Raw genomic sequence first — 26,718 nt, forward strand, 5'->3', positions numbered from 1 at the left:
CTGTTTGATGTGATTTATGATGCTTGTTCTTTGAGGTTCTCCTAGTTTTACATGTAAGAGCTGGGGAAATCTGACATCTGGTGGTAAATGGTGGTAGAAAAGTATCAACTCTGCTGTTCATCATCACGTACAGTAACCCTGCAGAGATTAAAGCCATGGTATTAAGTGATAATTTCTTCCATGAGATAAGTCAGTGAAAGTATTTCAAACACGTTCAGTGTAATCTGCTTGACTTGCACTGAATGTTCAGGCACTTTTGTGTGTTTTGCCAGGACACAAGATCAAGCATGTTGTGATTGGAAATTAACTATCTGGGAGATTTTCTGAGATCTTCTTAACACACACGCACACGTATTTACTTACACACCCCACTACCCACAGATAATGTCCTCCTCACCATGAGAGAAGGCCGTGATGGCCTGAGTAACAGGTGTGTTAATAATTAGTCCAGCTACAGTTCCATCATATCAGCAGTGCTCTCAACCAAATCCGCCAAACCTGCTGACCTCAGATGTGCATCCATGAACTCAGAGGAGCAGAACTTAATAACCCCCTCGAGTTGTTACTTCCAAACTGTTATGAGTGCTGGAAGCCAGAGAGAGAGAACAGCTCTGTTAGTGTGCAGGCAGCTGGACAGGAGCCGCAGCAGCTGCTGTCAGTGGCGAGTTGGGGAGAAATCCTTGAGATGCGGTGCAGCATTAAGCAGTGGCAAAAAAGAGAAACAGAGACGCACACGCACATATGGATGCACAAATCACACACATGGCTATATCTCTGGCGTGGTTCCAGAGCTCTTTGATAAAAACATCCTCCATGATGCTGTTAATCCCCTCTCCAGATGTGCAAGCCAAAGGGAGGTTGCTGCCACCTCTAAGCTTGGGGATAAACCAAACAGAGGCCACCAGGTCGTCATAGACCATCCTGCCTCTCAAAACAACTGCCAATCAATGAGCTGTAGGTGCATGCTGTTAGCCCCCCTTTGCTTCTCAGTAGGTTGTGTTATCCTGTTAATCTTACACTGAGGCATAGCATATGATGCTTTCAGTAAGCTCGCAGTCTGTTATTTGAGTGAAATGTCTGTTAATTATCGCTGCACATACTGCAAGTGATACATGGACATCCGTGTGTCTGATTTCAAAGGTTTGTTTTTTGCTCTGATCATTTTTTATCATCATCAATGTTGTGGCAAGGTGACATAATGTAGCTGCGGAAACAATTCTTGCCCTTCACAGAGAAATAAACGCTAATATGTCTCATTCACCTTAGCCATTGACACACTGTTGTCTACCAAGACTACGTGTAAAGAAGTTAAAGTGCAAGCAAATAACTAATTTTTGTGATTTTGTTTCCAGGCATACTGCTTCACATTTCAGTCATTTTATATAGAAAATAATTGTTAGTTGGGTGGAGGATTAATGTTGATAAGACTAAAGATATTATTTGTGTCAAGCAGGATTTCTCAGAAAGGTATTTGACAACCAACTTGCTGAAACTGTTGAAAGTTTGAAACATCTTGGTACAATTCTGGACCGCCAGTTGAGCATCTCTGAAAATCTGTTTTACACTAGTTTCAAGGAATGCACACAAGACTCAGCAGCTTCCGAGTGAGTCAATAAATCTTAGAAATGAAAGTTTAGAAAGGTATGATTGAGTCTTTTAACATTCTACTTTCCTCAGTTTGAAACACTAACATCTGGTAGGTGCTGTTATAGGTGCCAGGAGTCTTTTATTCCAACTGCAATTCTCACTCTACTGTATTTTATGTTTTATGCTTTATTTGAAATCTTTTATATTTATTTACCGCTAGCGTGCTGTGCTTTATACCTGTCCTGTTTTTATATTTGTATAGGTTACATGTCTTTGTACATTTTGATGACAGAGGCAATTTTCCACTTTGGTGGGAAATAAAGTCAAAGCTGCATTTATTTCTACTCAAAGTGTCATCTTTCAGTACACCATCAATTGTTTGAAGTGAATGAAAGCAGAATAAAAGACAAAATCACTGCTTACACCATCACTTTATTGTCAATACACATTCAGTTTGGTATGTATACAACACTCACAGTACAATGAAACAGTATCATCACAGGTTTCCATTTGTTTACATGCGATTGTTTCAGTGTGCGAGTTTGTGTGTTTGTTCTATTTAGTATAATTTATAGTTTCCTTCAGCCAATCATAAATTCATTGTTTGAATGTCTTATAATCTAATTCACCATTATCTTCAATATTTAGTTTTTTTCCCTGTGTACATATGTACATTTTATGCATGTTGTATGATGAACTTGCAACGTGGTGCTAACTCTTAATGTCCTATCAGTCCGTCGGTTTATCACTTTAGTTGCTCCATGGAGGACGATGGCGTGTCAGAGCCATCAGGACACTCCTGAAAAACAGGGAGACGTATGGGAAAATACAGCTCCAACTCAATGTACATTCCCATGTTTTCCCAAATACATTTAATTTTTTCATTAGATTTCATTCAGATCATTACTTATTCAAATTATTCTACATGAAGTATCAAGAGTGATGTAGAATTAAATGCATAACAGCACCTATTTAATTATTTAGAAATATGCCTGACAAAACACCCAGGAAAAAAAGTCAAAGTACACGGTCCTTTTGTTTCACAGGAACACATTTGCAGAGCCCACCTTCACTTTATCCAGCTCTGGTTTGCCTGGGAGTGATTTTTGTGAGGGAAAGGCCTGTAAGGTAAGACAGGGTACATTAGATCTGATGAGAATGAAAGTATGAACAATCAGTATTAGAATGAAACACTAGGAAAGTCTGAATATCAGGCTGCTGCTCACTTTCTTCGTTTGTTGCATCTCCTCCGTGGATTTGGACCTGTTCTTCATGTGCTTCTGAGGAGAGGTGGTGGTGGGACACTAGAGAGACAAGGATAGAGAGGGAGGATCACATTTGACACGGCCAGAATGACTCAAATATTTTGTTCATCTGGCTTTCACACCTCATTCACCTTCTGTTCCATGGCCGACGTAAGGATTTTTCTCAGGAGAAGCTCAGTGCTGGTGCAGGTGTAGGATGGATGATGTCCTGTGGCGTAGTGCGGTTGTACAACTATAAAGAAAGGCGAAAGAACAAGAGAGACTTTACAGCCATGTGTTTGTATGTAGTGGTTAAATGCAAGACCTTTTGCTGATTCATCTTGCTTCTATGAGGGGCTCAAGGAGCATCTGTAGGTTCTCTGTAGGACTTCTTTCCACTAGATGGCGACTCTGCTTCAGGAATCCACTGTTGATTCCACCTCCCTTCTGAGAATATTTAGCTGGGTGATTTTCCTCTGGGATTAACCTTGGAGATTGGTACTGATCGCCAAACTGAGACGTAGACACTGGTGCTCCTATCACTGCATCTCATTTTGATTTGTAAAAACAGAAGGAAAAACACTTTTCACCTGACTGCTAATTAATTTGACTTTTTATTTTCATCCTACAGGCAGAAATCACAGTATCAGACACTGCTATTAAAATGGATTTTCTTGATGATAATGCTTCCAATCCTGCTTCCTTACACAACATTTCTATCAAATATTAAGAATGTTAAGATGAATGTCATAAAATAAAGGCTTGTGTGCATCCTAGCAGCAGAGATGCTCCACTGTTACATTCTGTCCATTAAGTTTTTGGACCAGCAGGAACAGGATAGATTTCCAGAACTGACATCCTTGGAAAGTCAGGATTAAGAGATTAAATTAAACAGATTCACTAAATAAATAATTAAGCAATAATTAATGCTTTTAAGAAACAATACATAAAAAGGGAGGAAGAAGAATCCACTTTGAAAGGGGATAGACTAAATATATCAAAAACCCCACACACGGAGCCATACAGGCACAAAAAAACAATTTCTGCACGGGTGAAAAGGCCACAGTGAAGACCAGCCAACAGTCACAGCCAGATCCACAGCTGGTGTCATGAGCCCTGTTGGCTGGGAACAAAACACCTCTGGGTCAATTTGCAAGAGATTTTTTTTTTTTTTTAATACTCCGCTGACGCCCGTCAGTGTCTGCTTCTGTCTGACATCTGACCAGATAGATCAGATCAAAACACTTCCTGGCCTCTCAGAGTGAAATGGGCTGTTTAAAGGTTTTCTATTCTGCCAGACCTTTACATGGAGACACATATGTAATTGGAAGGGTGAATTATCGGAGAGTTTTGTAGATGCGGTTTACTGATGTTCTCATAATAAAGCAATACTATGTGTTATGTATTCTGAACACAAAGAGTGAGTTTGAAGGATTAGGCCACAAGATGTTGCTGGAAGCTTTGGAAACAAGTAAGTGGACGTTGTGCTTGTGCTGACCTTGCTTTATTTGATCGAGTCCCCTACAGTATGCATAATATTAACTCAGGAAGGCAACAAAGTCAAGCTCACCTCACAATCCCATCACATCAGCTGATAGCAGCCATCTTAAAGCCAGCCACATCAGCTGACAACTCAGCTGATTCCTCTCTTAGCATTCATTGGTAAATCCCATACAAGGCGCCTTATTTAAGCTGCTCTAGCTTGCCTGCCCTCGCTGCTTCTTGTGCAATCCGCTTGTAACCCACCGCCACCCCAGCTCCTCTTTTCAGGCCATATCTGATTAATCATGTCATTCTGTAATAAAGCCTGCTCTGTTCTCTACCCTGAGGGGTCTTTACTGCCGTTCTCTGCCTCAGGCCTTCCATGTTTGCACATGGATTGGCAGGGAGGTGCTCAGAGCTATAGGCTCGGCCAAACTTAACTCACTGCTGCACCAATATCAATTGGAAATATGATTACATTCTTCATTTCTTGTGGCAATATGTGTTTGACATTTATTTAATTTAATGGGTGTTTGCATATTTTTTAATACTAAAGGACCAGTGTGTATGATTTAGTGACATCTAGTGGTGAGGTTACAGATTGCAAGCAATCGATAACCCTTCCCCTCACCCTCCTGTTACAAGCCAGAAGGAGAACATATGTAGAGGCCCTGTAGAGCTAGTGTTTGATTTGTCAGTTCTGGGCTACTGTGGAAACTGTACAATACGGCAGACTTCATTGAAGAGGACACACTGCTCCTGTAAAAAATAGCTCATTCTAATGTAACAAAAACATAATTCTTATTTTCAGGTGATAACCCCTGAACACTCAAGTATTTCTCTACAACATTAAATATTCAATCATTCAAACGTTGCAAAATCCTGATTGGTGCACAGAAATTGACATTGCCAGTTATAATTAAGTTTTTTCAGTGCATTATATTACTGATGACAAAATAATTTCTTCCTCGAAACTATGTTTATCATTTTGATAAGATAATAAAATGTAGAAAGTCACTTTCTGATCTCACTGAACTGACTGAAGTGAATTGTATAGCACCGAATTCAGCCTGCCGCACTACAGGAAGCATTCACCCCAGGGCTCATGAAGAATGGGCATTTGAGCTGATCGACAGGCGCTCGCTCACATTGTGACGGCTAACGTCAGCAGACATGGTTGTGCCACATTTGATGTTGCAGGGAACTCTATTAGAAAGTCCCACTTGGACTTGAATATAAGTGATATTCAACAAGGCCTACCTGCTAGTCAATTCAATAATCTGTACCAGAGGGACTGACCCAGTGGTGTGCCCAGCTTTTTTCATACATAAAACCTATTATGCACAAACATGTTCAATTGGGACACCTAGCGGTATACAAGACTGTTGTGTGCTCCATTCTTTTTATTCTAAAATGTGTATTATACGGGAGGATGGCCAGGCAGACATTCACCGAGTCCCGAGTGCTTTCTCTGACCAGTTCACTGAGGGAAATTACCTAAATCTCAAATGTCTGTCTCCTGTTAAATGAGGAATCCCTCCTTTTTATGGCAAGACAAAGGGGATGAAGGACCGCATAGGCTAGAAGCGGTGCTGAAGCGCATCTCCTTAGCAGCCAAGGTAGAGAAGCCCAGTGGCTTTGAGAAACACTTCGCTATTGATTAATCCACATGAGCAAGCTAACAACAGCCGAGGTGACACACACGCCTCTTTGTGGTATGCATACAAAAAAAAGCGTGCACGCACAAAATGCTCACACATTATTGCGTGGAGACGGGCATACACACACACACACACACACACACACAAAAGCAACACAGACTTTAAAAGCTACTCAGGACCTCTTTCTGCAAGAATGAGCAAATATTTTGCCTCGCAGTCTTTTGCACTGCACCTCTTTCTGTCATCACTTTGACTGAGACACTGCAAGAGGAAGATTATAAATCTGGGGTAGAAAAGAGAATATTTAGCTTTATGGAAAGTCTGTTCTGAAGATTTAAATCCATAACAGCGGCAGAGATTGGCCCTGCTCAAAGCTTGGAGTGTTGGGTCAACACTAATTAACTCCCAAACTGAGAAGCACATGACAAGAACTTCTTAAGCTTCATTTTAGAGTGCGAGAGTTTCACAAGAACAGAAAAAAAGAAAAAGAAAAGACAAACAGAACAGTCAAGTTTCATCTGAATCACCACGTCCTGCTGTCTTCTTGAACTTGATAACCTGCTGAAGATCCAAACCCTTCTGATAGTCTCTCCGACTTGTGGTCATCGGAGTTCATTCATTCATCTAGTAACGATGACAGAATATACCCTTTCAGCCTTGAACTGAGTGAAAAGCAACTTTGAGATAGTTTCCACTCTTTTTGGGTCAACTAATCCCCATAATTTCAGTCCAGGAGGTAAAAACAGCTTTGCCGTTGAACAGGCTAATCACAGAAGATCGCGTGATCATGATAACTATAGAGGCTGTTATAGCACATACATGCATACAGAGGGGGTTAGAACACCAAGGTGAACATCTGGACAATAAGTCCAGCAGGAGAGAGGGGGAGCACATTAAGACGGCTCACACTGGCAAGAACATTGTGTCCTGTAATTGATGATGATGGGCTGCCTGTTCTGCCACGCTCAGGTGTGACACACTCCACCCCGCCCCAGCTGCATGAATTGATAGTCAGCAGTGGACCACAGCTCGACCATGTGCATCTCACCAGAGAGAGTCAGTAGAGTCAGTAAGAGTCAATAAAAGTCAGTACCGATAACGCCACTATCGTTTTCATTTTTAACACACTGAACACTGTCCGTTCATCCCCGGCTGACCAGAATCTTTTAGTGCACATTAATGTGCAAGCATTGATCTGATGGATGGGTTTGGTTTTACGCCACTTATATATTCCGCTGCAGGACTCTCAAAAAGGCACAGTGAGTACCATTCAGAGCTCCCATTAACAAATGATTGAGAAGGGAGATTCAGAAAGGAGACATTCAAAACTGGTTGTCTATCACAATGCAGAATACTGAAAGCAGTAAATAACAAAAAATAAGGTATTTAATAAATCTCAGAAATGGGGGGGGAGTGACAAGAGGAGAGAATGAATGATGGGAGTGACAGCAAGATAAAAGGGCAAGTAAATACATTTACTGGGTAAACGAGCCGAGCGATCTCCCCCCAAAAAAATTAGATTACATGCCTGGGGAAATTCAGACAGACACTCACCTCCTTTTCTCCCTTCGCTCAGTATAGACGTGCAGTGGAGTAGATGGCACTCCTAATCTCACTGCTGCTACGGTGTCTGTGAGAGCACACCCCTCTCTGCCCATTCATAGCTCCGCCGACGCATGTATGGATGGACGGACGGACGGACGGACACACACACATACACACGCCAATCATAGTAGTGTATGCTAATATCTCCAGCCTGGCAGCTGGAAGCTGTGGGTCTAACATACAGATATCGTATATTGCACCTTAATGCTTACTTAAACAGCTCTGTTCATTGTCTCAGGTTAATTACTTCAGTGACAATCACATATACAAAAAGGTAATTATATAGGCATGTGGGATGCTTCCCAAACCTCATGCTGTGAAGTACTCTAAAATACACATGGTGCTGACATCCATGTGGATGAATTCATCTGTGACTCATCTAATTTGTTTTGTAACCCACACAATAGTCACATACACCCCATAATAGTCTTCCCAGGCTCCTCTGCTTGAATATACCCTCCAGCAACAAGTATGTAGACAGCTTAAGCAAGTCATTGGCTACAGGGCCTTCATAAAGAGCCAATCACGGCAGTGCAATGATCCACCGTCACAGTGCAAAAATGACATCACATGATGGCATTTTAGAGGGAGGTTTCACTACCAGGACACACCAAAGACCCAACACAATCAAAGCCAATTACAATCAACAGCTATACAGGCAGATACACAGACTGCATGAGTCATGCAGCCAGACCCCCACTAGCATTACGTATAAAACCAAATCACACAGCAAGTGTGAAGTCAAAAACTGACCTCAGTGATTCATCAAAAAAAAGAAACACAAGAGAAATCCTTACTGTTGGCTAAAAGCTGAAACCAGGGATCTTTCCCCAACACCAAATACAGACAAAAAGGATCCCATTTCATCATAACACTTTAATTGTTTGGATACACCCGAAGGGATATTTTTGATAACACATCTGATCCATTTCCTGTCATATCACATTACTAATTCTCTGGACCCTAGTCTGAGGTGACAGAAAAACAGGACTTGACCAGGGCTTCTCAAAGTGCTATGCTATCACAGCAAACAAAATGCATTTTTAAGTACCGCAAACAAATATGGCAAGCAAGCACACAAAACAAAAATTAGTCATTTAAAACATTAAAAACTCATCAGTAAAAATATTCAATAAACTTAATTCAAAAGGAGAAAACAACTGTGCAATACACTTCAAAACCCCCGTCTGGACAGTCCTGTGCATAGACATGTTTTTGCTTAGAGTTCAAAGAAGAGCATGGCTACAATGTGAGATTGTGAGAATTAAAAGCAATGTAAACTGCAGACTGTACAGGAAAAAAACAAACAAACCATCGAGGAACAATAAAGCAAAGACACACAGGCATCAGGATGAAATGTGGAGGCAAAAACTTCTTTTCAGAACAGTTTTGGATATATAAACAATTCATAGCAAACATTTTTCCCCTATTAAGATGTGTAGTGTTTTAAAATGACACTATCAATGCTTGCCATGATCTTTCTTCTTTACATATGCCTCAAAGGGCCAATTATCAGTAGCAGAGATGGTAGCACACTGCTGTCTCAGAGCTTATTTGTAAACAATTATAAAAAGTGCTTGACCATTTTGACTGTCTTGACACGAACAGCAACATGATGCTGCTAGACGTTTGTAGCTTTTGAATGTGCCCCCCCCCTCCCCAGAAGTCTTTCAGACTGCCGTTTCCCTGTCTTTGGGTACAGATTTAGCAGTGTCAGGCATGTCCTTCGCTGCTCCAGCTGAACATGTCTTGTCTTCTTTGACGTCTACCTCTTTGGAGTCTGCAGTGGTGGAGCTGGTTCTACTGGGCTCATTTAGTACAGTGTCCTGCCCCTGGTCTGAGGGCAGCTGCAGGAACAGAGGGACTTCGAGCTGATCTTTGGTCAAAAGGCCTCGCTGGTCATCAACCCTGCTGCACTGAGCCCTCGTCAGCATGTCCAGTAATCCTGACACACACACACACACACACACACACACACACACCCCAAACAAAAAAAACACTGCTATTGCTAATCTGCCTAAGGTATTTACATTTTATAGTTGAGCAACACCTACTGTCTCAACCTGTTCTAGATAAGTTTTATAAATATATCACAGTGATTATGTCATATAAATAGCATAGTGTTCTTCAAACGCATCCTGGCTGATAATAGGGATGGGCGATAGGGATAAAATAATGTTATATATAATTTTATACTGCAGTATGAATGTAAAGTAATAATGTACATATTAAACTGAAGAAACTCACTCCTTGGTCCAATTAGTAGCTTTTGATCAATCTTATTGATAGAGTTTGTGTCCAATAATCCAGTCTTTTTAAACACTGGAAATGATTAGTTAGGTTAAAAGTTTTAAGGGAAATTTAAATGATGTAACTCATATCAAACCCGACGCTCAGGAATTTCCAGCTTCACGTTACTTAATGAAATGAGTAAAAGTGTTTGTCTCCGACTCAGAGTTTAAATTATATCCATTATTAAAAGTTTAAATTGAATCCATAAAAGTTAATGGGCGGAATTACTAGATTGTGAAAAAAACATTTCTAATAAAAGAAAGTTGTTTGTGGTCCTTTTGTTATTCAGACCTACAATTAACGCAGACTTTAACCAGATGGTGGATTAGAAAACAAATGAAATATAAAACTTGGGAGTATAATCCGTTATGCGTCTTCACTCCAGTATGAAACTTCAATGATGTATCAGATCAGTCCGATCAGGTGCAGCATCCACTCAATAACTAGGGGCGTGTTGGCCAGTAAAAGACTTCCGTTAAGGCTGCTCTGGTGTATCCCCGCTCGTGGCTCCTCAAAGGTCGCTCCTCGGACCTCACAGTAGAAATAAGAGCTTTGGGACGGCCTGCAAAATGGCAGACCAGAACGACTTCTGGATCAAGCGAGGAGCAAGGAAATAGAAAACAAGATACATGGGATGTATCCTAGTCTTGAGAATTATTTTTTTTTTTTGCAAAGCCTCCGTTTCCAAGATCAAGTATGAATCTCTAAGCTCAAATTGAGAGACTGTTCTTCTCTCACCACATTGATTAAAACATTTGGTAAATACATAGATTCCTTGTTATAAGTGATGAGGAAGAATCTCTGACTGTTGTCAAATTTTCTATCATCTTATGGTGTATATTTCCATATCGCCCAACCCTACTAGATACTGCTGAGATGTCCTACCATCCATGTCGCGGTTCTTACTGGGCTTGGGCTGAGTCTTGGTTCGCATGACTGGGGCCTCCACACCGCCTGCACTCACTGCTCCTGCCTGGGACCAAAATAGATGCCAGCATTATAAATACATATGAAATAACATTTCATAGGTTTTAAATTACAGTAAAACTGTAGATTATAAATTCTACTAGTTATACAAGGATTAGATTTTTCATCAGAGATAAATGTTGATGCTTTCTAACAAGAATTGTGTGTCCTGTAGCTGTTTGCTTTCCTGTGACTTCATGTGTTCTATGTACCATCTTAAAACTATTTTAAGAAAATTTAAACAACTTTAGCATCAGCGTTCGTGTCCATGCTTGTTGTTTACCATTCTTCTATTATAAAGGCAGATTTGCCTTGATATTTCCCTCGTTCCAGGTGTCCCTTGGTAACCCCCCACGTCATACTGTTATGAACTGTGGGCAATTCCCTCAGGCAAGGTCTGCAGAAATGCGAACTTATGAAAAGGGTTTAAAAAGTCCACGAGAGAGCCCTCGTGCATTTGACGATTTGGCAATGGGACAGCCCTAAGCCGTCATGGACTTCCCGGGAACGCGCCTCAAAGTCTGCGAGGGGACATTGGGATTGGGCCATAGTCCTCAAAGTTGATGCCTTAGAAGCAGGAAACATAGGCAAGCCTAAGGATTTGAGTGACTCTGACAAGACTCCATTTGTGATGGCTAGCTGTCTGGATCAGAGCATCTCCAAATCTGCAGCTCTTGTGGGGTGTTCCTGAACTACAGTGGTCAGTATCAATCAAAAGTGGTCCAAGGAAGGAGAAGTGGTGAACCAGCGACAGGGTCATGGATGGCCAAGGCTCACCTACCTAAGCATTGTTGCAGACCTTGTACAACTTTTAATGGAAACTGTATTCCCTGATGGCAGTGGCCTCTTTCAGCTCCAAAGCAAAAATGGCTCAAGAATGGTTTGAGGAACACAGCAATGAGTTGAAGGTGTTGACTTGGCCTCCAAATTTCCCAGATCTCAGTCCAATCGAGCATCTGTGGGATGTGCTGGACAAACAAGTTTGAACCATGGAAGCCCCACCTTGCAACTTTGACTTCAAGGACCTGCTGTTAACATCTTCGTGCCAGATTCCACAGCCCAGACCCATGACGGGTAAGGGCTCTTTTGGTGGCAAAAGTGGGACCTACACAATATTAGGCAGGGGGTCATAATGTTACGGCTGATTTGTGTATTTACTGTCACCTAGTTTAAGTGTTTGAATTCTGAGTATGACAAAAGTAGTGTCATATGGTTGTGTAGTGGGACATGAGATAATCTTTATTTAGCTAATAACCGAGAGCATCTAAGGATCTTGCCTTTTCTTTTTAACACTGTCGAAATTATGTTTTTGAATAATAAAGCTGTGGCATTCTTAACAATTTCATGACACAACAGTATCATAAAGGAGCAATTCAAAAACAAAAATGTTTCTTTACGATGGCAATAAGATTTGTTTGACGTTTAGCAGTCTATTACCATTACCTTACCTGTGTGACTGCAGCAGAACCACTGCCTTTAGAAACGGTGCTTTGGTCTCTTCCTGCTCAAACAAAAAGATACAAATCACTTTCCTCTACTTTCAGTACGAAAGCATAATGTGGACTGCTGATGATGCTGGAGAACTTCCCCACTGTGTTAAACACTGATATCAGCCAGATAAAATAAAATATTCCTGGCAACAATGAAACTGGTCCTCCTGGCACACAGCCACTCTAATCGAATCCATTTCCCGCTTCCTACATGCAGTGAGTGGAGCTAAGGTGAGGTGCACTAATACAAAGTGAAGTTGGTTCTGGTCTCTTAGCAGTTGGGAAATGAGGTGAGTGAACACAGCACTCAACAAACCAAATGGACTCAGACATTTCAGCCCCAGAAAAGAACAAAGAGACCGAGACACACACAAAGAAATCAGAGTGGGGAAAAAAGGAACACACAGGCAGTGACGCAGAAAAACCAGGACACTTAAGTGGACAGTGAAAAGACTTTCTTTGCCGCCAGCTAAGACCAAGCGAGGGCCAAGAAAGGCAGAAACACTTTCTAGGACCAATCAACTGGATAAGTCAAAAGGCACAGCCAAGGGTCAGGCAGCAGAGGAGAATATGCAAAGCATTACCGATGTATCACCCAGACAGTGGATGGAGGGCTGGAATATGCCTTTATCCGACTGAACTTATCATTTTATCATTGGTCAATTGTGGGTCTTTTCATCTTGTGGCCGCTTGTACTTTTTGGAAAGCAGTGTAGTAATTGTTAAACGATGTAAACAGGATTCTCTCTAGTTCACATTAAAGTAAAACATTAGGTTTTTAAAAAAAAATAAATAAAAAAGGTCAAGTATATTAACCTTTGGTTTTGTCAAGCCGTAAAGTCTTATTGGCAAGTCGGAACACATTGACGGTCATGTTCATGGGTTCGTCGCTTCCAACCTAAAATGAACGAGGAAATGAGATATGAAGGGTTCCAGGCAGACCGAAGGTGACAACAATGAGTTAAGAATTAAGACTAAGAATCAAGCCCGCAGAAAAAAATTATGCATTACAGAACACAAAAAAAATTATCTTCATTGCTTATTCCACGAACACAATAGTGTAACACATTCAATTTTCAGTAATCACCTTAAAATTACAGATTTGACATAAATATTTACATGCACACTGATGCATAAACTGTTAGCAACAATTTTTAAAAAGTAGAATATTTAAAAAGGTCTGTTGCTTGTCTGGAAAATGGAGGTGAGTCATAAATGAATTTATTTCACAGGAGATGTTAGTTACACGTTAGAAATCCCTGACACCTTCACCAACTCTGCTTTCAGAAATAAACTCAATTAGTATTGGAAGTTATTTACAATTGAGAGAAACTAATTAGAAATTACTTTATCTGAGTAACTACAAGTACTATACATGTCATGGTCTCATTCTCACATACAGACTCACCATGGTGACCTGGGCCTCTTGCAGCTTGAGATGGTGTTTCTGAAGTACCGCAGAGAGGGCTTCCTGCAACGTCTTACTGGACTTCACCATGATCCCCACTGTCTTACCAGTGAAGGCAATCTCCAGCCTGAAACCCACATGCATTATAATGAGCTCCCTCAAAAAAGAAAGCACAAACAGTATAAAAGTCAAATGCAGTAACACAGCAGTATGGCATCATGAAAATCTAGTCATGCAAAGCATGTACCACAGGAAAAATCCCAATGATGTCTTAGAAGCAAATACAAATGTCAATGCCTAGTGTTGACACGAGGACTTCCCTCTAATAATATAAGAAGTGGTATGCTGTAATGGGGATGGGGATGACAAAGCCTGCTGAGGTGACAAAAAAGGAAATGAAAAGGAAGGAGGAAGTGACACAGCTGACTCACGCAAACGTCACCCTGAGCTCTAGATAGACCTGCTGATCTCTCAGTACGGAGCAGTCCTGGTCCAGCGATAAGGGTTGCTATAGAGGGAGCAACAGAGAGAAAGAAAAGTGACTTTCAGAGATGTCAGTATCAAATGGGGGTAAAATAAAATCCACAAAGTTTCAGAAATTAAAAGTAGGACGAGGCAGTAAGAGGTTGAGAGAATATCAGGACATCAACTTTGAAGTGTGGTACAGTAGATATTTTTGAATGGCTTCTTGATTTTTGGGTGCTGTAGACAAAGCAGCCAAGTGCTCACCTTGTCCTTGCCTTGAAGGTAGATGATGACATCTTTCAGTGGAAAGCCTCTCTTCTCACACAGGCTGGCCAGCATGTCTTTGATGGGCTGGCCATTACGTGTCGGGGCCAGGGAGGCACTGCCATCAGGGAGGTAGACACAGCAGTAGCCTCCCTCCACCCCTATCCGACTCCCACCTACCTGCTCTGGAGGCCCGGGCATCGATCTGCCATTCTACATCACAGATGGAGAAGAAAGGAAGGAATTTAAGAGTGAAAAATATCCTTCAGAACAATAGAGTGAGTCACTTTATGGCAGGTTTTTATCTGAACTGACATTTGTCACCTTGAAGACTACATTTTGTCCACCATGTGTGCCTCTGTAATCAAAAAAACGATTTCCCATGAGCCAGCTACAAACCCTTTTGTTACTTGATGCACTAACCTCTATCTGCCTGTAGAGGGAGCCGAGCTCCACACTGCTGCTTGACTTGACTGACATATGGGGGACTGAACCGAAGATGTTGGATGGATCTATAGTTATCGATGGGAAGAAAAGAATAAGAGAACCGAGGAGAAATTGTGAAGTTAAGTCACAGGATGTACATCACAGAATAACTTAGAAGCACAAAATGTGACATTTGACAGCCACTACCTCCCCAGGATCCTCTTTTCTGTCGCTGTTTCTCTGAGGCACTCTTGTCACCAGGCAAGCTGTTAAAGTCTGACTTCTTATTCTGTTAAAGAGTGTGATGAAAAGAAATGCCATTACAGCAAAATTAAGACAAGAAATCACATGTTTTTATTTCCTTTCCCCGCCCCTCAGTCCATTTCCTCCCGGTCACTCTACCTTCTTTTCATTTAATGATTGGCTTCTGGTGGCCACATCCTCCCAGGATCCCATGCGGACATGCTCTGTAGACAGCTGAGGCGAAAGTTTGCCTTCTGCACTTGCCAAGGTACATTTATGGTAGAGAGGAGAGCGCACAAAGCGCCTGTAGCTGTCCATCTTCATCAGTTTAAATATCTGAAACAAAGCAGGAAACAGTGGCACACAGTCAGCCAAGACACCAACAATGTATGGGTAAAATGGGAGTGTGGACAAACAGACCTGCGTTTGAGCTTTGTTAAACATATCAGGTGTGGGCTGCTCCAGGTCCTTCTCCTCGGTTTTGGCCGTGTCGTCGATGTTGACCGAGTAGGGAGCGCTGTCAGACAGGTAGGTGTTGTAGATGGAGCGGGCTGCTGCTTTCAGCTGGGAACACAACAGCACCATCAGACTGAAACCTCCTAAAGATTAGATATGACCTACACTTTGTTTCCTAATCATTGTTTCTACGCTGATGAGACATTTTAACAAGAGTTATACAAACCCCAAAGGCACGTTGATCTTAGAATGTAGCTTTCAATACCCAAATAAGAAGCCACTCACTGTATTAGAGCCCAATCAATAAGTCAGCATGCTGAAAATATCGAACGATATGAGCTAACCAGCAGCGCTTGTAGAAGCAGCAGCTGTAAGCTCCTACAAACTTCACTACACGCGTTTTTTTAAATGTTTTTTTCTGGCTTTATTGCCAAAACAATGTTACTTCTGACATAAGTACACTCAATTGGAAGATAAAGACAGGTTTTTTGGATTAAAGAGCAGCAGACCACAATCCACCTAGCTCAAACAACCGGACTAGGTGCGGGTGCAGTGTTCACTCAGAGGAGAGGAAAGAGCCAGGAGAGGAGCCATGTTGGTCCAGCTTGGACTTAATTGTGCTCCTAAAGATCCAGTCTGGACAAAATCGGACTCATGCTGACCAAGCAACGGAATTCAGAGACTGTTGTGCACACATCATTACAGGGACCTGCCCCATCAACATCCCGGATCAAGCACTCGGCAGGTGGTCCATGTTCCCAGCTGCCGGCGCAAGACTTCGGCAAGATGAGTGTAAGTGAACTCTGTTTTACATCTTTTCTGCTTGGTGCACAAACGCAGTCAAGATGGACTCTGTTTCCCAAATGTCAGGCTGTTTATTGTGAAGATGAAACTTTCATATCATCATCATCTGGTTGCGGCTGTTTAAATTCAGCCAATATGCAAATTCAAAAAAATGCACTGTGAATGTTTGGGATGTACATGTGTATGTATATAAATAATTGTATATCTTGTTTTATTTTATGTTACCACATTTTAATATAGGCCTATACTTAATTATATATGTTGTGTGTGTAGAATGAAAGAACTACAAATTTCTTTATGCAGCCTTGTGCTGTCTAATGACTAATAAACTACCTTGTACCTCTAATTGAGGATACATCTGTATCAGTGTTTGTAGCTGATAAATGACAATTAAAAAACAGACAGCAGATGGATCTTCCAATCATGTTATGAGTGTTTTAACTGCATAGTTTGTCCACCAGAGGTCACTCTGCAATGCCTTTGTCAGGAACATGTGTTTGGTAGGCCATAAATCCATAATTTGACATAATCAGCACTTATGTATAAAAAAGGTTATTTTTAAACTGCATTATGTCACATTATCTTGAGGTCTCATAACTACACATAACAAATGTGGAATAAGGAATAATCTTTATGTTATGAGATTCTGAAAAGAAAAAAAAAAGAATAAATCGGCAGATTTTTGAATTTAAAATCCCCAAATAACAATATTAGTAATCAGTGGGGCTGTATATATTTATACACTCTCCTTACTTGTTAGCTATACCAAGAATCAACCCCCCTCCCAAACAATCCACACTGCAAGTAATACAATCAATAACTCACTAAAAAGGCAATTCATTTCTCAGAGAGCTGAGCAACCGCAGACACTCAGTTTATGTGTGAACAGTCAATAAACCCTGACAATGCTTGCACTTCCTGTTTCTTAACAGAATTGAATTATCCGAACAATATTTCCTTCTGCCTGCAAGGTACACAATAGATTCAAGTTGGTTATAGCTTTTAAAACTAGCCAATTTTATTTTGATGGAATAGTACAAAAGAAAGCAAAGAAGGATTTAAAAAACAGCTTTATCTGCCACTGGGGTCAACATTAAATTAATAAAGTGTATACTGAATTGTTGATTAATGTTACCTGAGGCTTGTTCACTAAATATAGAAATATTTTAACATAAAAACACACAACAGCATAATGAATCATATAACAGGGAAGATAATTCACCAGGTAGAGAGGTGAAAGTCTCATCATACCTCAACCAAGGAGGTGGCTGGGATCTTCCTGAACTTTTCACAAGCCTGCCAGAATAAAATGTTCTCCGCACTCACCTCTGACTTCAAGAAGGCCTGTGGAGAAAGACCCGTATACAGCGTATGAACATGCATGGCTCAGAGTGAGAGGTCGTTAGGAAACGTCAACGCTTGAATTATTCTTGAACTTGTTAAAAATTACAACATTCTCACCGTAAAGTGGCCGACTCCACAGGGGTCCTCCAACAGCTTCTCAAATGAGACGGCCCAGCTCAGCACACCAGTGGCTGGGCTGGCCTCTCCACCGGGAGTCCCTGGAAGGCTGGAGCTGCTGCCTCCACAGCCCCGTGCAGACATGTTCAACTCTACAACACATCCAGGCACATACACGCCCATTTATCAGCATAGAAAAGCATGACCAAAAAACGAGACTGAATCAGATACTTTCTTTTGTCGTGTACAGACATGTTTCAGTTTGCAGATAGTGCGAGATGTGCAGCATTTTCAGCGTGTGTGTTGGTTGTTCATGCTTACCTCCGTCTGACACTGCCTGGCTCTGTGAGGAGGTGGAGGTAGACAGAGAAATGAGAAATTCAACATTCGTATGATTGAAATCATAAAAACTAACTTCAGGTATTTTCAGTAAATTTAAGAAATGACAGTAACAGCTTTACAATGTACACGGCACAGTGTACTCGAAATACAGAAGTTAGACGCGCATTCAAAAACACAAAGGGCATACATTTAGGAAGTGAAATGTGAACACCAGCTGCACATGTTTGGCTTTTTCTCTATATCACAATGTAGTGCAATCAGCCAAAGCTGTTTTCACAGGAAGTGGTTGTGACACTGTTGACAATGGCTCTCATTCAGCTTTCAGAGCTCACAAATTTTCAGAGCCTGTAAGACTTCTTTCTGTTTCAGTCCGAGCATGTTCAGTTTCTACAATGCTGCAAAATCTTTGCACACAAAACTGTGCCGATGTGCCATGTGTGCATGTTACTCAGGTATCAAGGCACCTAGATATTGATCAAAAAGCCCCGAGGAGGTATTTCAGAAAAGAGGATCAGCAAGTTCTCAGAGTCACACAGGAATCTGGCAATATTAAAATGTTATTTAGGGGGTGGCACATAGGCCTTTCTGTGTGCACTTTACCTCATTTTGTCTGTCTGGGTTTCCTCTGTGTGATCTGGTTTCCTACCACATGCAGGCTCAAACTCAAAAATTGCCCAGAGGTGTGAATGTGAGTGTGTTTGTCTATATAGGCAGTGAGTAGCAACTTGCCCAGAATGTACACCGGATGTAAAGTTCATAAAAATGAACTCTTAACATAGCATTGTCACTTCCACTGGTTTGTAGTTTGTGGCAGTAGTTTCTGCTTTTATTTTTATTTTTTAAATCTTGCTTTTATTTTCATTTTTGATTTATAATATCTCCTTTATTATGAGTTGATGTGTACTGTGCTTAACACCCCAGCTTTCTCATTCACAAGGAGCTTTCTTGATAGTAGAAACCAGACCTTTACTGATTTGATGTTTTAGCTTGGGCGTTGGTTGTGTAAAATGTCTTAAAATGTGAATCACCTTTTCAAGGTTAGGTAAAGTTGAGGTTTTTGCAGAAAGTCCAGCTTATCTTGACCTCATTTCTGGGCAAGACCACATTGTACATACATCAAGTGCGACAAACTGTTGAGTCACACTGAAAGGTACGTGTCGTGAGAAAACCTTTTCCTCTTATGTGACAAAAATAAAAAATAAATTCCAGGTAACACCATGGGACTAACCTTAGCTCATGTTTAGGTAGTTAAATACAGAAGTCTTCGGAGAGAGAATTTGACATCCCACCCAGCTAAATTAGTACAAGGCACGAGACCAAGGCCAATCTCCTATGTAGAAAGAGATGGTCAAAAGCTCTTTAACACAAGAGGAATATTAAAGTTTCATCCTTAAACAAATTGCCAGTGATAAGTTATACTTAAGTATAGTACAAAAGTATAATTTTAGTGCACACAGAGAGAAAGCGTCACTGTGCTTGACAACAGCTCAAAAGGCAACAGCTCATGGTATTTGATAAACTTTGCCCATATAAAGTCGATTTGGGCTGGCTGTTTTTTTTTTGCAGGTGTGAGCTCCACTGTGACCCCACCTCTTCACTTCTGTGCTCTGCTGCTCAAACACTGGCTCCAAAAAAATAAAAATAAACACACGTCAGTGCCTACAAATATACTCCCAAGGAGAAGCCGACACACTCTAAATCCACAGTTTTCCACAATGTTGAAGGCAAATGACTCATCATTGTCTTGCTCCAGCACCTTTTGTTCTTGTATGCTGCAGCAGAGAACAGTATCTAAAGGATTAGGATTCTCTGCAAATCCTTTCAAGGAGAGACGAGATATGCAAACGTACTCTGCGAGGGAAGAGTCTGATGCAGCACCAATTATGGGAACTCTTCCAATCACACAGAAAGTACAGAGAGCCCCTTTTTTTAAACCATCCAGCTCCTCTCTGCCTCTGTGAAATACATCTTTATACACTCTTTCACACGTTTGGCAATTCAAGAAATGTAATGGTCTCGCACAGAGTACACAGACGCCAACTCAGCCTACACATGACAGATTGGCAAACAGGCATGGCTTGGTTTCCGCTTCTGACTCAGGCAGGCCTGGTCTGTTTTCAGTAGCAACCAACTGCAGTCACACAGCTTGATTGGTTCTGGCTCTGCTGAGGAGCTGGGACAGACAATGCAAGTCAACACAAGAAACTGTTCTAACCTACTCTTGGTACTTGGAATATAGATGTGCTTGCTGTCTTGAAACGCCACTGTGTAAGGGCTGATAAAGCCTCCTCCTTTATACATCATGAATGCATAAACAAACCTCTGGATCCAAAAGGACAGCTGCAGAACCAAACCAAACCTAACAAGAGTGTTGCCAACTCACCATGTGGCCAATAGGAATCCCTAGAGCATTGCTGTTCTTTGCCATGGCGGCCCAGACACCGGACTAACAAGCCAAAGTCTTAATACGATGTGCACACTGCCAGGGGACACAGTAAAGTGCTCCACCCAAACATGATGCACACTCTTCATGCACACACACACACACCCCACACACAAAAAAAAACTCATCACTCGGGTCTTCCTGTCACTTCCTGCCTGGAAGGGAAGTCTTGCCATAGCAACAAGCCACAAAAGAGGAAGTATGGTTACTATGATCAAACTGTTCTAAGCCTACGTCTTGAGAAACACTGTGATGTGGGAACACAGACAAGACAAACACTCTCATTCTGCTTTTGATGTACAGTCACAGTATGAGTTTCTTGGCACAGTTTACAGTCGTTAGGCTTTACAATCTAGATAGCAATTTTTCAGCCACTGCGCTGCATCTTATAAGTTTCTTTTTAGCTCGTGTCATACTTTTCTTCTCCTTTTTTAGTCATAGTGAAGTTTCTTTTTACTCGGAAGTCATTAAAAGTAGAAAACACAATGCCTCCTCATGGATACACTGAGATTAGTAATTCTAGTGTGTAGTTTCATTGAAGCAAGTACAAACATCACTAAACTTCCTTAATGGGAGATATGGGAGTAATTTCAGCTTTACATCTCTCAAACAAATAAAGTCTTTCTCTTCAGTTTTTAAAACACAAATTCAATATCTCCCTATCCACTTGTTCAGAAAAGTTAAACAAGATTTGTGAGCAGACTTTCATAAAGGTTTAGTTTGTTAAACCGTTCATCGTTATTCTACAGCTACAGAAATTAAATATATGTGGAGTCCAAGTAGTGTGTGCAAGTTGAGCAAATTGTACACTACACTTTCTATATTGCCAGACATTGTCCTCTCCAGTTGTATCTTGAGTGTGAAATGATTGTCCTACCTTATTGCCCGCCATGATGCCAGTTGTGCACCATTTGTCATATCTCCTGAATTGCTTTTGAGCAGCAACTTTTGCCAGGCGGGAGAACCTATGATAAAGTCCTCTAAAAGCGACCATCTTCAGGTAAATGTCAAAACGAGAGAGATGGTAACATCCAGCAGAGTCCTGGAGGTTTCCAGGTAAGAGTTAATTAACAGCTTCGATCACACTGTTTGCTGTGTCCTGACATGCGCACAAGCTAGACACAGGTGAAGCAGGGTATTTTTAATTACCAGTGCACCTTTTGTCTTTTGAAACGGTCTTTAAATATTGTAATTGAGCTGGCGTGTTAACAGGACTGAACGTTATTCAGCACGGGCTTGTTTTAACTTACTTAACATAATGACAGTTTGTGGACTTCCAAGAGTCCAGACAATAGTTTAGCAAAACATTATTCACTAGCAGTGCTGTTTGGCCTGCACTGTTTGCCTATCACCTCAGCTGTAACATTACTTCACCTTAAGCTGTAAACGAATTTAGCTTGCTAACATCTAAACGGCTTGCTAATGCTTTAACTTTTGTCTTCATATGTAGAAGAATACCAACAGTAGACTATTAGCCAGTAAACATGTTAGCAGGTTAGTGTAACATGCTAACATTTAGCATGTGAGAGATACACATGACACGACCAGGACAGAGTAAAAATGTAAACTGAATATTGACAAGATTTTTTTGACCTCTTAGGGGCACTAAATGAAAAGTCAGGGGATCAATGACTGAAGCATACCGTATCCAACAGTTCCGTTGAACATCAACTAATGGATGGACTGGCCGACAAATGTAACCTTACAGTTTAAACTTGAACGCATGGCCCACCACGAAATGTGTAAACTGAAAAGATTTTGGTTGCTAGCACTGCCAAGACTATATTATGATCAAGTGGGAAAACCAAGGGTTAAAATAAAATCGGGAGTTTCTTCTCACTCAGGTGATTTACACTACTAACTAGAGCTGCCTCAATGCTGTGGTGAGCACAAAATCCATATTGATATTTGTCTCAAAGACAGCTCAAATTAATTATAAGTAAGTAGAAAGTGTTTACAGGCAGACAGAACAGCTCAGACTTTGGTTCGGTGTCCCCTTTGAGTCTTACTTCCCACATTGTTGTCCTTCATTGTTGGGGTACAACAACCTGTTCGGGTTAGGATCAGGGTTGGGTTAACGTGAAACGCCAGCCAACTTTATCTATTCAACCTGTTTTTCATTACAGTACATTATCTTTGACGATGGAGGGGTAAGGTGGCTCGGAGGCAAATTGAATCCACAAACCAGTTAGATTACTTCCGTGAGTAGTTTGCATGTTCACTGTGTTTCTGTGTGTGGGTTTTTTTTCTGGTGCTCTGTTTTCCTCCCACATTCAAAGCACATGCAGGTTTGGTTAACTAAAAAGCTAAATTGCCTACTGGCTGTTAGGTCTGAGCATAGACTGTAGGTCAGGGGCTTATTCCCTGTGCATGCTGGGATAGGCTCCATACCTGTCTCTGTGTGTCCCTGAAGGAGGTAAGATGATGATGATGATGATGATGATGATAAGCAGCAGCACCCTCTAGTGGCTGCTACATGAATAAGTGGCTGTGTATGAAAGCAATGGATGACGATGAAAAATAATTGTGCATTGCCAAGCTTCAGTTCTTCAAATTCAGTCAGTTTGGCCATAATTATAAAACTTCTGAGCAAAATTATCCCTATTAGTGTCACATTATATAATGCAGTGGATAGTTTGCCTAAGTAAACCACTGTTTTGCTGATAACAAGCTTTACTTACCTCTGTCTCTGTCTTTATACCCCCTAGTCTGCCAATTTCTCTTTCTTCTTCAGTGTAACCTAAATGTTACTCAACAACATAAAAAGCAGCGTCAGCCTAACTGTTGTTGTTGCCATCACGCCCACCTACAAAACATACAAACAGCTGTATTGTTTGTGCTTTTTAGTTCCAGGAATTAATTCATTTGCATTGCTATCAGTGTTTATGATCAGTTCTGCCGGGCCATTTCCGACTCAAAGACCATTAGTTTAGGCAAAGCAGAGCAGGTCATAAGTCAGCCCTGTGTGAGGAGACAACACCGCCGCAGGTAAAAAGAAAAACACTTTACATTATAATATTATCTTTTAGCTTCAGGATTATTTTTAATAGCTCATATACAAGTTGCTGCACGTGTCAGTGCTATGCCGCATTTAGATGTTGTTTTATGTTGTATATCTTTTATTTGCAGACATTCTGACATGTACGAGACATGTCTACGTATTCTAAAGCTAAATCAACTTAATGATATGAGTTTTCCAACAGAGAATGGTAATGCGAGAAATATTCCTTTATCTTTTGCTTGGTCATCTTCAAGGTATGTGTGTGTGTGTGTGTGTGTGTGTGTGTATATATGTATATATTTTTTTGTATTATCTATGAATGTTTCTATGAATGTATGGTTGATTAACTCTACACATACATTTTGTTTTGTTTTGTTTTTTTTAGCTGCCGTTGGCTCTGTCTGTGTTCCTGTCCAGTGTATGAAATGTAATGTCACAGAGTCAGGTATAAAATAAATAAACCAAACCTCTCACTTTTTAAAGGCTACATCTGGAAATGTTATGTAACATTGTCTGCCTTTAGATAAATGTGAAGTGAGAGATGCACATAAAAATGTTCCTAATGCTATTCCTTCCATTTCTGTTTTCCATATATATCCTTGTGCATTGTGCCCAAAAGTTACAACCGATCCAGGATGCATTAATGGTTAGTGCCATCTTTCTTTTCATCTGTTTACTTGAAGATAAATCCCATGAATTTCACATGCAGTACAATAGATACGGTGGGGAGTGGTACTACAATGAGGTTGACTCAAATATGGCAAACATGGAAAATAATCTGAATGCTTATAGATGTTCATTTGATTCTTCTTCTTAACTAATGTATTGTTGAGGGTTTACTGAGTGGAATAAGTGAGTGGGTGCATTTATATTTTTAGAAAATACCTTGTACAATATTTTTTTTTGTCTTGAAATTAAACATGTATGTTCTGTTTTAAAGTAAATGTTGACTTTGACTGTTTTCATTTATTCCCATGTTCCATCTTTAGAAACTTTTCCATCAAACTGCACAAAAGGTAACCTGTAACGATATCCTTGTCTGTGGCAGTGCACTGAAACACATAAAGTGACACCTATATGATTAACTAACACTATCACTGTTGCCTCCCTTCCCTTGAATGTTTACGCTGCCCTTCAGACTTTGAGGTTTCTGTAAACAGCACTCAACCCCAGCCACAGGAGGGTGATGATGTCACTCTAACGTGTGTGAATAACCTCTCAGATATGATCCTGGCGTTTAAGTGGAAGAAGGACGGTGAAGAAATGGCTGGCCAAAATAATAGCATACTGGTTCTCCAAAAGGTGTTTGCATCTCACCAAGGCCAGTACATCTGCATTGTGAATAGCACATGTGGCAATTACACGTCTCTGCCATACATACTCACTGTACACAGTAAGTAGAAATCATCATTCTTATTTCATACAGCCAGATATTACCTTTTGCCTGTGAAATGTAGATTGTGCATTTTTAAGTCATTAACCAATTTCTGACTTAAAAATGAAAGAGCAGAAACATTTAATGACTTGTAAGATTTCAATGAAGAAATGCACATCTCAATTACTCTTGATAGCATTTGTCTTCACTGTCTGTCTGTATTTCTTTATAACTGTGTCATCCAGGCAACAGTGTGGTGCTCCTGTTGGTTTGTGGTGTTGGCGCTCTGGTCCTGGTCTTGTCAATGGGGCTGGCTATGAAGATCAAGCTGAAAAGAGACACCGGTAAGAGCTCACTTCAGCCTGTATGCAGAAAAGAGAATGAGGAAAAAAATGAAATAAAGCTCCTCCACTTATTACACATTTTTATTTATTACACATAGACTGGAACGGGAGGGAAACAGCTATCCTGGCTGTGTCCAAAGCTAACAAAAGCCACCCAAAAGAACCTCTAAAGCTCACCATTTATATCTGTTTAGTTTAATCCATGCAAAAACTCAAGAGTTGAAATGGCAGGTCGTGGCTTTACAGGAGGTTTTGTACCTTTTCTGTGACTACTTTCTTGGCCAGGAGCAACCAGTGGAGAACTCCAGGACGTTACTACCCCTAGCCAAGAAATGGGCTGTGACCAAAATCACTCCATATTTACCATAAGAACAGCCTTTTCATTCAAGTGTCTGAATTCTGAGTTTGTAAATTTGTCCACTTTATAGTGCCCCTAAAATTCCACACTGGTAAGACAAAAGCTGTCTACATGGCATGTACACTTTTTCTGCTAGCCATCACACAATACAATCATTAGATTTTATAGATGCAATAATGACTGTATAGCTGTTAGGGATGATGCAAAATGACAATGATTGTCCAAATTTTTAATTTACTTCTCTCTAGTGAGTAAACAACTTAGTGGTTATTATAAAAACGAGTTCTAATATATCAATCACTGGACTTTAGAGGTGCCAGTAGTTGGTGTTTGTTACCTTTAGACGGAGCAAGACTTACAGTTTCCCTCTGTTTCCAGTCTTTAAGCTAAGCTAAGTTAACGGGCTGCTGAGTGGTATTGATCTTCTCATCAAACTCTCTACATGAAAACAAATAAAAATATTTCCTAATTTTGCAGACAAACACAAAGAAAGGATGAATCAGAGGTTACAGGCTGGGCAGAGGGGCGGTCCGGCTCCGCTCACACCAAGAAGGTCCTAAATAAGAACCGGTCTATCACCTTGAAAAATAATAAATACTAATAGTGTTTCATAATTTGCTGTTGTAGAATTTGCTGTAGAAATAAAAACCTCCTTTTATCCCTGTCTTTGAGGTGAGTGTATGTGATCAGATGAGGTTACAAGCTTATGCATAGGCATTTCCAGACCATTATTTACCAAAGTTTTCATGGTGACCATGCCAAATGACGAGAAAGCCTGTTCAATTAAGGAAAAGAGCCTAGAAATGTTTTTAATCCAGACACGGGACAGGCATGCTCACAATAATCCCGCTGAATGCTCTACTCACAGGAACACACTACAGACAACCCCCACAGAGCAGCTTTATAGCGGCTGGCATGTAATGGATATATGGAGTGATAATGCTATCCACTCCTCTCCAAGAGAGGGATGGGTGTGAGATTTGAGTTGACTTATGAACACAG

The 26,718-nt window shown here is 40.8% G+C and overlaps 2 protein-coding genes across 20 annotated transcripts; one reads left to right on the top strand and one right to left on the bottom strand.

Annotated features, from left to right (window-relative positions):
• Positions 1-8,435: 8,435 nt before the first annotated feature.
• rgs14b (regulator of G protein signaling 14b) lies at positions 8,436-22,376 on the bottom strand. 4 transcript variants are annotated; one of them, XM_046030577.1, is made up of 15 exons: positions 22,282-22,376; positions 18,175-18,196; positions 17,854-18,005; positions 17,644-17,736; positions 15,553-15,696; positions 15,292-15,468; positions 15,097-15,178; positions 14,887-14,975; positions 14,464-14,676; positions 14,166-14,242; positions 13,735-13,861; positions 13,143-13,224; positions 12,286-12,338; positions 10,757-10,844; positions 8,436-9,524 (listed from the first exon to the last, which is right to left on the bottom strand). In XM_046030577.1, the coding sequence occupies exons 3-15, from the start codon at positions 17,995-17,997 to the stop codon at positions 9,250-9,252; spliced, it is 1,644 nt and encodes a 547-aa protein (XP_045886533.1). In that variant the 5' UTR covers positions 17,998-18,005; positions 18,175-18,196; positions 22,282-22,376; the 3' UTR covers positions 8,436-9,249. The 4 variants fall into 4 exon arrangements, with proteins under 4 accessions (XP_045886533.1, XP_045886531.1, XP_045886530.1 ...); XM_046030575.1 differs by lacking the exon at positions 22,282-22,376 and adding an exon at positions 21,516-21,784 and having other exon boundaries at positions 10,778-10,844; XM_046030574.1 differs by lacking the exon at positions 22,282-22,376 and adding an exon at positions 21,516-21,782.
• Positions 21,529-26,374, top strand: LOC123957638 (B-cell receptor CD22). Of its 16 annotated transcripts, none has more exons than XM_046030581.1 (11): positions 21,814-22,132; positions 22,239-22,334; positions 22,765-22,839; positions 23,486-23,626; positions 23,768-23,893; positions 24,025-24,084; positions 24,259-24,285; positions 24,629-24,655; positions 24,778-25,032; positions 25,260-25,358; positions 26,194-26,374. In XM_046030581.1, exons 5-11 carry the CDS (start codon positions 23,845-23,847, stop codon positions 26,274-26,276), a joined length of 600 nt encoding a protein of 199 aa, XP_045886537.1. In that variant the 5' UTR covers positions 21,814-22,132; positions 22,239-22,334; positions 22,765-22,839; positions 23,486-23,626; positions 23,768-23,844; the 3' UTR covers positions 26,277-26,374. The 16 variants fall into 16 exon arrangements, with proteins under 16 accessions (XP_045886540.1, XP_045886544.1, XP_045886545.1 ...); XM_046030585.1 differs by having other exon boundaries at positions 23,519-23,626; XM_046030583.1 differs by having other exon boundaries at positions 21,815-22,132; positions 22,239-22,521; positions 23,842-23,893.
• Positions 26,375-26,718: the final 344 nt, after the last annotated feature.

Source organism: Micropterus dolomieu, linkage group LG19 (assembly GCF_021292245.1).
Source record: "Micropterus dolomieu isolate WLL.071019.BEF.003 ecotype Adirondacks linkage group LG19, ASM2129224v1, whole genome shotgun sequence".
Taxonomy (NCBI): Eukaryota; Metazoa; Chordata; class Actinopteri; order Centrarchiformes; family Centrarchidae; genus Micropterus; species Micropterus dolomieu.